The sequence below is a fragment of the Rhinatrema bivittatum genome, chromosome 8 (genome assembly GCF_901001135.1).
Source record: "Rhinatrema bivittatum chromosome 8, aRhiBiv1.1, whole genome shotgun sequence".
NCBI classification, from domain to species: Eukaryota; Metazoa; Chordata; class Amphibia; order Gymnophiona; family Rhinatrematidae; genus Rhinatrema; species Rhinatrema bivittatum.
The window spans coordinates 241,489,591-241,505,399 of NC_042622.1; the positions used below are offsets into that span (position 1 = coordinate 241,489,591).

General features: G+C 42.0%; 2 protein-coding genes across 8 annotated transcripts in view; one reads left to right on the top strand and one right to left on the bottom strand.

Moving 5' to 3' along the window:
* Window positions 1-15,809, top strand: part of MPV17L2 (MPV17 mitochondrial inner membrane protein like 2) — a 169,369-nt gene that overhangs the window by 150,913 nt on the left and 2,647 nt on the right. The window lies entirely within an intron of this gene.
* RAB3A (RAB3A, member RAS oncogene family) overlaps window positions 1-15,809 on the bottom strand; it is a 136,475-nt gene that overhangs the window by 23,816 nt on the left and 96,850 nt on the right. For all 3 annotated transcript variants that reach the window (XM_029614339.1, XM_029614340.1, XM_029614341.1), the window contains exon 4: window positions 15,426-15,550. In XM_029614339.1, coding sequence (XP_029470199.1) covers window positions 15,426-15,550 — 125 coding nt within the window. The remainder of the gene's footprint in view (window positions 1-15,425; window positions 15,551-15,809) is intronic.

Genomic DNA, 15,809 nt, shown 5'->3' on the forward strand with positions numbered 1-15,809 from the left:
GTTAAAGAAGCAATCAGATGGTAGTTAGACTGTGATTGGATTGATTGTTGGCTTTTGTAGAGAATAGTGGCAGGCTGCTATCACTGCAGGGGTATATATACTGTGATGTCAGCTTTGCTCCCTCTCCATTTGCTGGTAGAAGTGCATAACCGACTGGTTCTGGATTCATTTGTCTATCCTAATAAAAAGGTAATTATCAGGTAAGTAAACCTGCTTTCTCTTTTTACAAGTAGCCATGAATTAGCTTTTACACATTGGGCGTCTCATGCTGAAGGTTGCACTGTGCAAGTATTTACTTAAGACAACCTTACCCTAGCAGGTAGAGAGCATGGACTACTGGGTGAACTGCTTTTGTAAAGTGATAGTCTCCTCAGGCTGGTATCAACAGATGCCCAATTAGCAGCTTTGTAGGAATCTGTAATACAAATAGCCCAGAGATGAACTAGTGAGGTCACCATGGCTCTCACTTGATGAATCTTAACAGGTTAATCTGAAAGCCAATCTGCACATAATGTGCTATGTAGCCAACTGGCCAGTGTTCGGTAATTATGATTCCCAAGCTCTTGGGTTCAAAAGACACAAGACCTTTAAGAAGCTTGATAGTGATGTTGAATCCTTTTTAGGTAATTATGCTAGGGGCTCTCTTGCAGGTAATGGAGTAAAGTGGCTATTCTCCTTTATGCATATGTGATCTTGGAAAGAATGGAGGTAGCATAATAGCTTGATTAATGTAGAACTCAGCTACCACTTTCAGAAGAGATTTAGGGTAGTCCTCCATCCTCACCTTTCTGTGAAAAAAATGAAGGTATGATGAATATGAAACTACAGCTTGCAGCTCACTTTTGAGTTAGTCAGTTTAGCACAAAGCATAACACTTTCCAGCTGAGAAACTTCAAGTCCACCTACTGCCACAGTTCAAAAAGAGGTTTCATGAATTTGAATACCAAAGGCTGGTGAGTGATCAGAGCTCTTCCCCCTGCTACTGATACACTACAATGGCAGTGAGATGAGCCTTGACTGAATAGGTACAAAGACCAGAGAAAACAGATATTGAAGCATGTTTCTCAGGCTGCAGAAGGTATGGCCTAACCAACTGTCCAGGGTATGGAAATACTCAGACTCCAGCGGACATGCTATACCCCATTACTGCATGACATTTTGTGAATACCATTGGAGCTGCTTAGAGGCCAAAAGTGAGATTTTGTATGGGTAGTGTGCACCCTTTACTACAAACTTAGGGAGCTTCCAATAGATGGGATGAATGGGTATGTGAGCATAAGCATCTCCCATGCAAAGAACACAACCAAGCTTTGTTGAATGAAAAGGAGCATCTTCTAGAGGGTGTTAATCTTGACCCACTCCTGAACTAGCAGCTTGTTTAGTCTTTGCAAGTTCAGTATAGGTTTTAATGCCCCTGCGTTCTTGTATTAGAAAATATCAGGAATGGAAGCCCTGGCCCTATTCTTACAAAAGGTACCAGTTTAAATGCCTTCTAGAGGAGGAGCAAATCAACTTTAACTACAGTTGGGCAGATTAAGAAGGGTCAACATGGATGACTGAACTCGCTGGAGTTGGAGGAGGGCAAGAGAAGTATAAACTCAAGGCCTTATTTTAAAATTTTCAGGCCCTACCACTGTGGGAGCCATTCTGAAAGGAAGGAACCCCCCCCCCATATTAGGGGAGATGAGCCTTAGACTCATAAAAAAGAGGTGCCTGCTGCTGAGTCTTGGCCTGATGCATTTCCCTCTTGCTGACCTTGCCAGGCAGCTGCTCTTGCTGAAGATGGGGCAGTGCTTGACAACAGTGGAAGGGATGTGTGTGGAAGAATTGACACTTGTAAGAGAAGTACTGGCCTTGAGCAGGGTGGTCCCCTACTGCAGTTTATTTAGTGCATTTAGCTCCTGCATCTTCATTGTAGCTCAAGACAAGTTACATCCATCAACAGTCAATAACAAGTGTAGGGTTGATGGATGTTCCTTAAGTAGAGCCACTCATTTTTTAACTTAATCTCACAGATGTGTCTTGTACAGGAGCCAACGTGTTTGGTGACAATCATACACATCCTTTCTACACCGCTTACCTCCAACCACATGAGTCTTCAGCCCCTAGGGGAAGCTGTTACAGTCCTGGCACCACTAGCAAAAGCTTTGTCTACAGAATAGATAGAAAGTGCTTCTTACATGCCTTCCACTGCTTGGCAAAAGTCTACCTGTTCTGGGTCTGATAATTCCATCAAGGGTTTTATCTTCTGGGCACCTTGTGCAAATACTGCACCATGTAGAACTGGTATGGCACCAGCTGGGCACTCTGCAAGGAATCCTGGAACAACTTCTTTCTAACCTCATCCAACACTTTTGGGTCCTTCCCATTTCTATGCTGCTTCCACCACCATGGAGTAAGTAGACTTAATTCTTAGTGGAACACACGATTTGGTGAGAGGTAACTGGTGGGGCCAGTTGGCAACAGTGATCATAACATGATCAAATTTAAACTAATAACTGGAAGGGGGACAATAAGCAAATATGCAGCTCTAATCCTAAACTTTCAAAAGGGAAACTTTGATAAAATGAGGAAAATAGAAAAAAAACTGAAACGTGCAGCTGCAAAGATTAAAAGTGTTCAACAGGCTTGGACATAGTTTAAAAATACAATCCTAGAGGCACAGTCCATATGTATTCCACACAAAGAAAGGTGGAAAAAGGCAAAACGATTAGTCATGGTTAAAAGGAATGTGAAAGAGGCTATTTTAGCCAAAAAAAATCCTTCAAAAACTGGAAGAAGGATCCATCTGAAGAAAATAGAATAAAACATAAGCATTGTCAAGTTAAGTGTAAAACACTGATAAGACAGGTGAAGAGAGAATTTGAAATTAAGTTGGCCATAGAGGCAAAAACTCATAATAAAAACTTTTTAAAATATATCAGAAGCAAGAAACCTGTGAGGGAGTCGGTTGGACCATTAGATGACCGAGGGGTTAAAGGGGCTCTTAGGGAAGATACGGCCATTGCAGAAAGACTAAATGAATTCTTTGCCTCCGTGTTTACTAATGAGGATGTTGGGGAGATACCAGTTCTGGAGATGGTTTGCAGGGGGTGATGCATCAGACAAACTGAACGAAATCACTGTGAACCTGGAAGATGTAGTAGGCCAGATTGACAAACTAAAGAGTAACAAATCACCTGGACCGGATGGTATGCATCCTAGGGTACTGAAGGAACTCAAGAATGAAATTTCTGATCTATTAGTTACAATTTGTAACCTTTCATTAAAATCATCCATTGTACCTGAAGACTGGAGGATGGCCAATGTAACCCCAATATTTAAAAAAGGCTCCAGGGGTGATCCAGGTAACTATAGACCAGTGAGCCTGACTTCAGGGCCGGGAAAAATAGTAGAAACTATTCTAAAGATGAAAATCATAGAGCATATATAGAAAGACATGGTTTAATGGAACACAGTCAACATGGATTTACCCAAGGGAAGTCTTGCCTAATAAATTTGCTTCATTTTTTTGAAGGTGTTAATAAACATGTGGATAAAGGTGAACCAGTAGATGTAGTGTATTTGGATTTTCAGAAGGCGTTTGACAAAGTCCCTCATGAGAGGCTTCTACCAAAACTAAAATGTCATGGGATAGGAAGCTGTGTGTGTGTAAATGATTTGGAAAAGAATACGATGAGTGAGGTTATTAAATTTGTGGATGATACAAAATTATTCAGAGTAGTTAAATCACAAGCGGACTGTGATACATTACAGGAGGACCTTGCAAGACTGGCAAATTGGGCATCCAAATGGCAGATGAAATTTAATGTGGACAAGTGCAAGGTGTTGCATATAGGGAAAAATAACCCTTGCTTTAGTTACATGATGTTAGGTTCCATATTAGGAGCTACCACCCAGGAAAAAGATCTAGGCATCATAGTGGATAATACTTTAAAATCATCGGCTTAGTGTGCTGCAGCAGTCAAAAAAGCAAACAATGTTAGGAATTATTAGGAAGAGAATGGTTAATAAAACAGAAAATGTAATAATGCCTCTATAATCGCTCCTTGGTGAGACTGCACCTTGAATAATGTGTACAATTCTACTCCCCATATCTCAAAAAAGATATAATTGCGATTGAGAAGGGTTACCAAAATGATAAAAGGAATGGAACAGCTCCCCTATGAGGAAAGCCTAAAGACGTTAGGACTTTTCAGCTTGGAGAAGAGACGGCTGAGGGGGATATGATAGAGGTGTTTAAAATCATGAGAGATCTAGAACGGGTAGATGTGAATCAGTTATTTACACTTTCGGATAATAGAAAGACTAGGGGGCACTCCATGAAGTTAGCATGTGGCACATTTAAAACTAATCGGAGAAAGTTCTTTTTTACTCAACGCACAATTAAAATTCTGGAATTTGTTGCCAGAGGATGTGGTTAGGTCAGTTAGTGTAGCTGTGTTTAAAAAAAGGTTTGGATAAATTCTTGGAGGAGAAGTCCATTAATGGCTATTAATCAATTATACTTAGGGAATAGCCACTGCTATTAATTGCATCAGTAGCATGGGATCTTCTTAGTGTTTGGGTAATTGCCAGATTCTTGGGACCTGGTTTGGCTTCTGTTGGAAACAGGATGCTGGGCTTGAGGGACCCTTAGTCTGACTCAGCATGGCAATTTCTTATGTTCTTAGACTGCCCAAAATCTCAGAGCAGCCTGCCCTCTATTTCAAGCCACCAGACAGCATGCATTAGGTCTGCCACATTCACAAACTTGTCCAGCTTGCAGCTGAGAATCGGGATACCTGTAGAATCCGTTAGGCGTTAATCTAAAGGAGCCCAAAGACTGTTCTTGGATCCTTTTCTTTCTTGACACTGATAAGACAGTCTTCACCAGCTTATCCAAGAACCTGGGAGTAGTATAGATTGTAAGCCCGTTAGGGACAGGGTAATACCTACCCTTCCTGACTGTAATCTGCTTTGAGGTACCAAAAAGCTGCATATAAATCAAATAAATAGCAGAGATTCATTGGAAAGGGAGGTATGCTGTGGCAAGTATTGAAGGTGATCAGATGGCATCCATGCTGCATCCTCCTCATCCCTTAAGCCCAGGAGATCACTTACACCACACCCTCAATGATGATAAAAGGTGATCAAAGTAGAGACCTCTACGGTCCAGCAGGGGAACAACTAGGAAAAAATTCTGAGTAGTCAGAGCCCACTTCATCACCAATCTAGGAAAGGACACTTCATGGAGGAGGAGAATCTACGACCGCCTGGTGAGAGTTTACTCCCACTGCAAGAAGCTCATTGCAGTGAAATATGCACCAACATGGACTCTGGAGCAGCCCTACTACTTGGGAAAAGGTCCTTTTTGGCTAGGCAAAGTTCTAAATTTCCTTTTTCTTTCTTCAAGGCTTAACCAGGCAAGGAAATTTTTTACTAGCTCCGATAACTGGGAGCCCTCTGCACCAGAGTTAGAGGAGAGAGAGAGTCTTTAAATCCTAGATTGGCTCATCCTAACGCAGGGTTGCCGGTGAAGATGAAGAGGGACCTGGCACCAAAACCATTTCTGTGCTAGTGGCTGGCTCAGAAATACTCTGCCCCACTTGGATTGATAACTATTGAAACAAGGTGCCAGTCAGTCATTGATAGAACCATGACACCCAGTGTGGACTCTTGGACTCTGCTCTGTCATCGTTGATGGCACCATGAGGTGCAGTGCTAAGGGTATTGCTTGCGCGCTGGAATGTCAGCTACGCACCTGACGACATTAACAGCGCCTGCTTAGCCCTAGGTAAAACAGATGACTTGATGCCATGTGGATCTTTTGCACCATGAACGAAGACAGCACACTTGTGCCAATGAGGCTATGTCTTGTGTCAGTGGCAAGGAGGTTCCCACTCTGGCCGAACCCTGCACTGCTATGTCAGCTCTAAAGGGAACAGCCCCATTCCACTTAGAGAAAAGCACTTATGCCTACCTCCTTCCAAGCTTCAACTCAAATCCTTCGGTCCCGAGTTTCTTGTTCTATGAAAAATACTACCACTGGAAGTTAATTAGCTGTTTAATTTAATCCTGTGTTATTAAAACCTATATTTGCTTACTACCAGTTTCTTACTTTTCTCTAGTCTGTACAGCCTATTGGCTACCATAATAATAGCTGCTCATGTTAATGTAATATTTTAATGTAATTAACCAGAAGCTGGCTATAGTAAGTTGCTTACAAGTACAAACAAAATATTAAAACAGGTAGCTCTAGCCCACATTTAAGTCATATTCTAAACAGTTCCTTCTTTCTTCTCTCATTTGAATTACAAATGCTTATGAGCCCCTTGCCTACACAGAAAATATATTCCAAAATCCATAATCTTCCTCTCGGACATTCCTCTTGTATTATAATTAGTAATGCTAGGCAGAAGTAATAGAATCTGACAGTGATATTCCCTGATTTCAACAACATTAAAACACACCACTATATTACCCAAACAACTCATTGCTCCTATCGTCTGTACAAATCTGCTCATCCCTGCTTCATAGCATGGAGAATATTTTTAGGACATTTAAAACCAGGTTCCTAAACTACAGTTTGTAAGGCTCGGTGCTGCTTATGACTACTATATAAAGCCAGAAATCCAGAATTAAATTGGGCAGGGTGGGGGAGAAAGAGGAAGACATGCTCCCTGTGAACAGTACAGTTCCCAGAAAAATCTAACATACTAGGCAGCCAGCTCAGGGAAGTCATGCACAGAGAATGAGGGAAACCAAGATTGTTGCATAGTTTGTGGATTTTAGAAATACCGTATTTTCCGGCGTATAAGACGACTTTTTAACCCAAGAAAATCTTCTCAAAAGTCGGGGGTCGTCTTATACGCCGGGTATCGTCATATAGGGCACACCTGCTCTCTGACCAGTTTCTCTCAATCACACACATGCTCTCAATCAAATGCATTCTCCCACTAACACACAGGCTGGCTGGCTGCTTTTCTCTCTCTCACTCACTTCCTCTCCCCTGCCCCCCAAGCACAAATAGTAGCTGCAGCCCCCGCAGGCCAAGAAAGAAGAATCCCATCGGCCGCGGGAGGCTCATGGTGCTGTCTCCTTTCCCTATTATCAGCTGCTTCGATTGCTCGGGGGCCGATGCTGCTGTCGCCGCTGCTATTTTTTCATGCGGCACGGCTTTCTCCTTCCCGCGCACCGCACTGCCGTTGCCGCTGGGCTATCAGCACGTTCAAGCCCAGCGGGAACGGCAGCGGTGCAAAAAAAAAAAAAGCTGTGGCATCTGCGGCTGGCCTTTTCTTCTTCCCGCCCCCCCCCCCTTTGAACTGGAACAGGAAGTGATGCGCGGGAAGAAGAAAGAGCCGTGCCGTGTGAAAAAATAGCGGCGACAGCAGCATCAGCCCCCGAGCAGTCGAAGGAGCTGGTAATCGGGAAAGGAGACAGCAGCATGAGCCTCCCGCAGCCGATGGGTTTCTTCTTTCTTGGCCTGCGGGGGCTGGAGGAGGAGGCTGCTGCAGCTACTATTTGTGCTCGGGGGGGGGGGGGGGGAGTGGAAGTGAGTGAGTGAGTGAGTGAGAGAGAGAGAGAGAGAGAAGCAGCCAGCCTGTGTATAAGTGAGAGAATGCATTTGATTGAGAGCATGTGTGTGATTGAGAGAAACTGGTCAGCAAGCTCATGTGTGTGTATATGTGAGAGACAATGAAAGTGACTGCTCAGAGAGATGACTGATGTGTATGTGAGTGTGAGAGAGAGAAAAAGCATGGAAGTGAGAAATCTGGGTATGTGAGAAAGCATGGGAGTAAGAAGCCTGATTATGTGAGAGAGAGCATGGGAGCGGGAGGGCTGTGTGTGTGTGTGCGTGCATGAGAGAGAGCATGGGAGCGGGAGGGCTGTGTGTGTGTGTGCGTGCATGAGAGAGAGACTGGTTGATAAGGTGACGGTGTGTGTGAATGTGAGCGAAACATAGAAACATAGAAATGACGGCAGAAGAAGACCGAATGGCCCATCCAGTCTGCCCAGCAAGCCTCACACATTTTTTCTCTCATACTTATCTGTTTCTCTTAGCTCTTGGTTCTATTTCCCTTCCACCCCCACCATTAATGTAGAGAGCAGTGATGGAGCTGCATCCAAGTGAAATGTCTAGCTTGATTAGTTAGGGGTAGTAGGGGTAGTAACCGCCGCAATAAGCAAGCTACACCCATGCTTATTTGTTTTACCCAGACTATGTTATACAGCCCTTATTGGTTGTTTTTCTTTTCCCCTGCCGTTGAAGCAGAGAGCTATGCTGGAAATGCGTGATGTATCAGTCTTTCTCCCATGCCGTTGAAGCAGAGAGCCATGCTGGATATGCATCGAAAGTGAAGTATCAGGCACATTTGGTTTGGGGTAGTAACCGCCGTAACAAGCCAGCTACTCCCCGCTTTGTGAGTGCAAACCCTTTTTTCTTCTCCCCTGCCGTTGAGGCAGAGAGCTCTGCTGGATGTGTGAAGTATCAGTTTTTCTTCAGCCCTGCCGTTGAAGCAGAGAACTATGCTGGATATGCATTGAAAGTGAAGTATCAGGCTTATTTGGTTTGGGGTAGTAACTGCCGTAACAAGCCAGCTACTCCCCGCTTTGTGAGTGCAAATCCTTTTTTTCATATTTCCTCTTGCTGTTGAAGCTTAGAGTGATGTTGGAGTCACAGTAACCATGTATATGTTTATTGAATAAGGGTATTGTCTCCAGGCAGTAGCCATCATTCTGGCGAGTCCCCCACTCTTCATTGGCGGCCTCTTGAATTTATGGATTCACAGTGTTTATCCCACGCCCCTTTGAAGTCCTTCACAGTTCTGGTCTTCACCACTTCCTCCGGAAGGGCATTCCAGGTATCCACCACCCTCTCCGTGAAGAAAGACTTCCTAAATGAATGAAAAATACTCTAAAGGCTGAACACGGCCTGCGGCCCACTGCGTGGGGAGAGGGCGCAGATCAAAGATCCACAGAGCCCCGACCCATGACACTGCCATTTGTTGACACCAAGAACTAAAAAAAAGTCTTGTGGAGCTGTGGATTACATTCTTCCTCCTCTCCCCTTCCATATATTTTAGAAGACTGCAGATATTTATATTACAAAACTGGCAGAGATGGCATTAATTTGAATTAACAGCATGACAAACTCTGCTGATGCTGAGTGCAGCTTCAGTATATATAACCTCATAGACTTGGAAAGATGATCACGACTTTTTCAAAAAGATAAAAAGTATGGTTGCACTGTATTTCAAAGCAAAATTTAAAAAGTGGCATTTCACAATTAATGTTTAGTAACTTATATGTCTTTATTTGATAAATAGCCAATATTCGTATATGGTAGAAATGTTGTATTTGTGCTGTATAGTTTAAACGTTTAAAACCAAATATAAAAGGATTTCATTAAAAAATTGACTTTTTGGTATAGTGAGAAATGTGAAACTGTTAGTAACCCTGCTACACCAGTCCAGTTTAGTCCAAATAGATGGGTTATGTCCCCTACAAGCAGATGGAGGCATAACACACATTTCCTCCATAACATCTTTGCCACCATGTAGGGTGGTGCAGCACAGATAAAACACAATATACCTATGACAAAGCATTGAAAACAAAACTATATTATTCAATTTAAAAATAAGAAATGTCAAACATACATGGCAAGAAATCCTCTCATATCCACTCTCCAGTACAAGAACTGTGGGGAGAAAAAGCAACAAACAGGATGGGAAACCACAACAGGTAGAAAGGAAGACCTGTTACTCAGAGTTCTACATCTGAGCTTAGAAGCGACTCAGACTCAAATACGCCCAAACTTCCCAGGAGGGTCCTGGACTGGTGTAGCAGGACTCGTGGAAAGAAAATTATACAGATACAAATTTCTCCTTCCATTTCTTCCTACTATAATCAGTCCAGTTTAGTCCAAACAGATTGGAAATACCCAACTACTTATAGAAAAAGAAGGTAATAGCTGCTTTATAAACGCCAACCCCAAAAGCTGTGTCCTCTTTAGCAGGAACGTCCAATCAATAATGCTTCACAAAGGAATGTAAAGATGACCAAGTAGCCACCTTGCAAATGTCCTTCAGCGCAGAAAGAATGTTTTAGATACATTGGGGGCTAGGGTCATCTATGTCAAAGATGGTTTACATCAGTCTGTGGAAGGCAAAAGGATCCTAAGTGAAAAATTTAAATCATATACCCTAAGGCATTTAAACTAGAGGATGGGGGTGGCAAAGGAAACTGAAATGTCACCCCCAACATCTCCAAGAAGTGCGTGAAGACATTAACAAAAAACAATTGAATAGGGAAGAAAAGATGTGCAAGGAGAGAAGCTGGGAAGCTATGAGCACAAATGCCCATAGTCTGGACAACAAAATCCCAAATCTGCACGCTCTAATGGTGGAAACAGAGTTGGACATTGTAACTGTTACAGTGACTATGCACTTCTAGGGCAAATGAAAAAACCCCAAAACATTTTGCTGTGTTTTATTTTTTTTCCTGCAAGGTTATGCTATAAAGAACTATAGCATTTCCTTGCTTCCCACAGACAGACAAATTCCTACAGTGACCTCCTGTGGCTGTGAGAAGGATTTTGGCACCAACAGAAGAATGCAGTATTGGGCCTAACTTTCTCCTGAAGGCCTGCAAGACTTCTGAATAGCACTCCCAAACAACTATGGCGTGCAAACAGAAAAAAATGATCTAGTCTTTTGCTTGGTAATGCAGAGCACCAACTGCTAATTCTGCTGGCTATTAAAATACTTTTGTCTTAAAAGAAAGCCATACCATCTATGTCAGACACTCAATATTTGAAAAGTAAATATCACTAGTAATATTAACCTTCTATAAAGTGTAACGTCTTACGCCATTCTGGACATTCTTTCATCAGCTCAACTATAAAACTTCCCTAATTTCCAGGAGAAGACATGTTTAAAACAGTTTGAAAGTTAGTCAGAACATGGCTCATCCAACTGGCTTTTAAAAGAAAAGCTATATTTTTCATTGTTGTATAGTTATTTATTGATTGGTTTTTTTATACCGTTATTCTAATAAACATCACACATTATGAAGGATTTTATTTATATTATGATGGGTTTTTATTTTAAATTGTGTGTTTTATCACGAGTCTCTTAATTCTGCTGTACTTTATGTAATTTATGCTAATTCGCCTTGAGCATTTTTTAATTGGAAAAGCAAATAGTGAAGTGCCCCAGGCATCTGTACTGGGACCACTGCTTTTTAACTTATTTATAAATGACCTACAAATTAACAGAGAGGAAAAACCAGTAAATGACCTACAGAAAAACCAGTAAATGACCTACAGATTAACAGAGAGGAAAAACCAGTAAGAAAACGGGAGGTGATAATGCCCTTGTACAGATCCTTGGTGAGGCCTCATCTGGAGTAGTGTTCAGTACTGGAGCCCATATCTAAAAAAGGAAAGAGACAGGATGGAGGGGTCCCAAAAAGGCGACCATAATATGGGGTCTGTATAAAAAGACTTATGAGGAGAGGCTGAAGGATATGAATATGTAGACCCTGGAAGCCATAAACCCAAGCAAGGTAATCATATTTGCTGATGATACAAAATTATTCAAGTTGCTAAAGCACAAAAACTTTGTGAGAAATTAAGAGGACTTTGCAAGACTGGGCATCCAAATGGCAGATGACATTTAATGTGGACAAGTGCAAAGTGATACACTTAGGGAAGAACAAATAAAATTATAGCTACACAATGCAAAGTTCCATATTGGGCGCCACCACCCAGGGAAAGGATCTAGACGTCATTGGGGATAATATGTTGAAATCCTTTGCTTAGTAGTGTGTGGCAAGGCCAAGAAAGCAAATAGAGACGTTGATAGGGCTAAGCAGCATGGAATCTATCAACATTTTGAGATTCTGCCAAGTACTTGTGATCTGCATTGACCTTTGGTCTGACCCAGTCTGGCAAATCTTATTCCTGTTAGTACTGTTACACCAGTCCAGACAAGTCTTCTCCCCAACTGAATCCCTTCAAAATGTTGATGATGAGTATAATTTAATTGCTAAAGGCTCTAGCGATAACATGAATAATAAGGGGGACAAGGGACAGCCCTGCCTTGTGCCATGACCCAACTCCAATTTATCAGATAAGGAGCCATAAACCCAGATCTGTGCCATGGGACTATTTATTATACAATACTCGGACATAATCTAGAAAAGCTTTCCCACAATTATATTGCTGTAGTGCTCCACCTTCTGCTCAACTACTGCAAGTGTGTTGTGATTTGCTTCCAATTTGTCATGTAATTCATCCAAAGAGGACTGCTCAAGGATTTGCTTTCGGTTATTTACTCTTTCGGATAGTAGAAAAACTAGGGGGCACTCCATGAAGTTAGCATGGGGCACATTTAAAACTAATCGGAGAAAGTTCTTTTTTACTCAACGCACAATTTGTTGCCGGAGGATGTGGTTAGTGCAGTTAATATAGCTGTGTTTAAAAAAGGATTGGATAAGTTCTTGGAGGAGAAGTCCATTACCTGCTATTAAGTTCACTTAGAGAATAGCCACTGCCATTAGCAATGGTTACATGGAATAGACTTAGTTTTTGGGTACTTGCCAGGTTCTTATGGCCTGGATTGGCCACTGTTGGAAACAGGATGCTGGGCTTGATGGACCCTTGGTCTGACCCAGTATGGCATTTTCTTATGTTCTTATTTGGTAGCTGGGATTCAATGCAAAGACATGTAGAGTCATGCATTTGGGGTGCGGTAATCCAAAAGAACTGTATGTGATAGGGAGTGAAAGATTAATATATACAGACTGGAAGAGACCTTGGGATAATAGTGTCTGTCAATCGGGAGGAAGAGAGGCAATACTACAAGGTGATAGCTAAAGCCAGAGGAATGCTGGGATTAACAGAGAGGAAAAACCAGTAAGAAAACGGGAGGTGATAATGCCCTTGTACAGATCCTTGGTGAGGCCTCATCTGGAGTAGTGTTCAGTACTGGAGCCCATATCTAAAAAAGGAAAGAGACAGGATGGAGGGGTCCCAAAAAGGCGACCATAATATGGGGTCTGTATAAAAAGACTTATGAGGAGAGGCTGAAGGATATGAATATGTAGACCCTGGAAGAGAACTGGTGCAGGGAGGGATATGATACAGACCTTCAGTTACCTGAGAGGATTTAACGATGTGCAAACTTTAAACCTTTTTTGATGGAAAGGAAACAGTAGAACTCCGGGTCACAAAATGAAAATCCAGGGGGAAAGACAGAGCCAACAAAAGGAAATATTTTTTCATGGAGAGGTGGTGGATGCCCAGAATGCCCTTCCAGAAGAGGTAGTAAGGACAAGAACAGTAAACGAAGTCAAAACGGTATGGGTTAAACACTGTGGATCCCTAAAGGCTTGAAGATATTAATAAAGAAAAGGAAGCATGGGGTAAAACCTGCACAGAACGACAGTTAATACTCTTAACCAGAAAGCATGAGAGATTAATACCTTTAACCAATTAGCCTTGATTTAGACACAAGTGCAACATCACTCTCCAATCTGACAGCAAGGCAGGGAAAAAAAGGGTATTGCATTCTGAAGACAGCCAATGCTGGACCCTAACTTTTACGGTCTGGGATACTGATATGCTGACACTGGGGATAAAGCTTCTATGGCCAAGTCCAAAAGCAAAGAACATTCAAGCAGCATCGATTGATTTATCAGGAAGGCTGCTCATCATGTAAACAATTTGCAGTAGTTTTGTTATGGGTTTGACAGTTGTTAACATAAGGCATGAGGGTAACATGCACAGCAGTTACTGCCTTTGGCAGACACTTGAGGGTAACCTGCATGGAGCGGCAGTTGCTGATATGGAAAGCTTGCTGGGCAGACAGGATGAAATATTTGGACTTTTTCTGCCGACAATACTATGTTACTATTTTTTTTTTAGTTTCTGGTTAATAGCAGCTAACACCACTTTAGTTAGCTCCCTCATTAAGGTGTCCAAAATTCTCTCCACTGCAGAGATTACTTCCTGCACCATTTTATCCTCCACCAGCATGTTTGCCCGTACCCATTCCCATAGGCCCAGTAGACATCTCCTCCAACTTTATTTCAAAATTTTCCATGAAGAGAAGCCAACAATCTATAGAATGTGATTCAGGGAATGAGAAGCCTGTGCACGTGGAGAGCAAGCATGGAAATGAGAGAGAGACTGGTGTGTGTGTGTGTGTGTGTGTGTGTGTGTGTGTGTGTGTGTGAGAGAGACAGAGAAAGTGATTATGAGAGTGAGAAGCCCGTATATGTACGGTAAGCAGAACACGGGAGTGGGAAGCCTGTGTGTGTGTATGGCATGAGAGAAACTGTTGAGGAAGGTGTCTGGTGGGTGTGTCAAAGACTGTTTGGGAAATGATTGGTGTGTGAGAGACAGAAACTGGTCATGGGGGCATGACTGGTATGGTGTGTGTGTGTGTGTGTGTGAGAGACATGGGCCCTAAGGAAGAGGACCATGAGTATAGAGCTTAGCCATTACTGCTGCTTCTGGTGTGTGCTACAGCCTGCATGGAAGAGGAGTAGGCTGCTGGAGGGGGTAAGTAAAGGTGGCTTTTAAAGTTTATTTTTCTTGATTGACTGCCATTTTAATTATTTAATATTATGTGATGTGTCTGCTTTTTTGAAATATTTTATTGGTGTTTGGAGAATGTTTAATAGTTTTTATGAGTTTTTAATTGTTGGATGTTATTCTGTTCATAGCTGTTTTGAAACATTTATTCTGCTTATTAGTATAGTTTTACAATTATTTCTGTGTGAGGATCTATAGCTGCTTGCTAGTTCTGTTTTCCTAATAAGAGGTGTATTGGTTTTTAGGGCCTGATATACGGTATTTGTAGTGTTGCTTTTTCATAGATAGGGTTGCTCCTGTTTGAGTGTAAAATTATTTTTTTTCTTAAAAATATGTATAAAAAAGGGGGGGGTCGTCTTATACGCCCAGTCGTCTTATACGCTGGAAAATACGGTACATTGTAAGTATAGCCCCAGGACTAGTTTCCTAAATGCATTCAACCAAGCAGGGAATGACAATGAACCATTCCATTATGCCATAGTGGGGGAAATAAGCGGTTATTGATCAACCAAAGTTTGTATATAAGTGCCCAGGGTACTGAGAACTGCTTGCTTCATTTGCTGTCCTTCACCCGGACCAGAGATTTTACTAATTAAAAATAAGTGTTACTTCAACACCACATACCATATTAACTTGGAATCCACAGACTGCTGATTTCTTCAACATACTCCAAGCTAAGCATGTAAGTTAGGATGTCCTAGCAATAACTATCAAAATAATTTGACAACAATTCAATGCATTATTGTGCCGACTGCTGCTTAAAATGTCTAATCAAATGCTGATGTGGAGTCAATCTAATTGGTGACCTGAGTGTTTTCTGTCTTGCAAAGCAGCATCTACTTACCAAGGTGGTCTGCAAGTTGCCTCCCCCTCTCTGATGACACCACTCTCTCATCCTCCATGTCACACTTATTCCCGACCAGCAGCACTTGTGCATTATCCCAGGAGTATGTCTTGATCTGGGTTGACCTTCATGTGATTGCATGAAAGAAAAGATCATATTGGATCAATTTAATGAACTCTTACATTGATAAACGTTAAAAGCTTGTCCGAATCTCCAACGATACTGTTGGGGATTCGGACAAGACTTTGAAAAAGTGAAGCAATAGGAATTTGATCAAAGTAGGAAGCAAATCCAGACTCATTCATTCCCCACCTGGGCTGGAATAATGACATCAGAAGAAATATTAAAATAAGCTAATGTCATTCTTTTTTTTTCTGCTTTCTT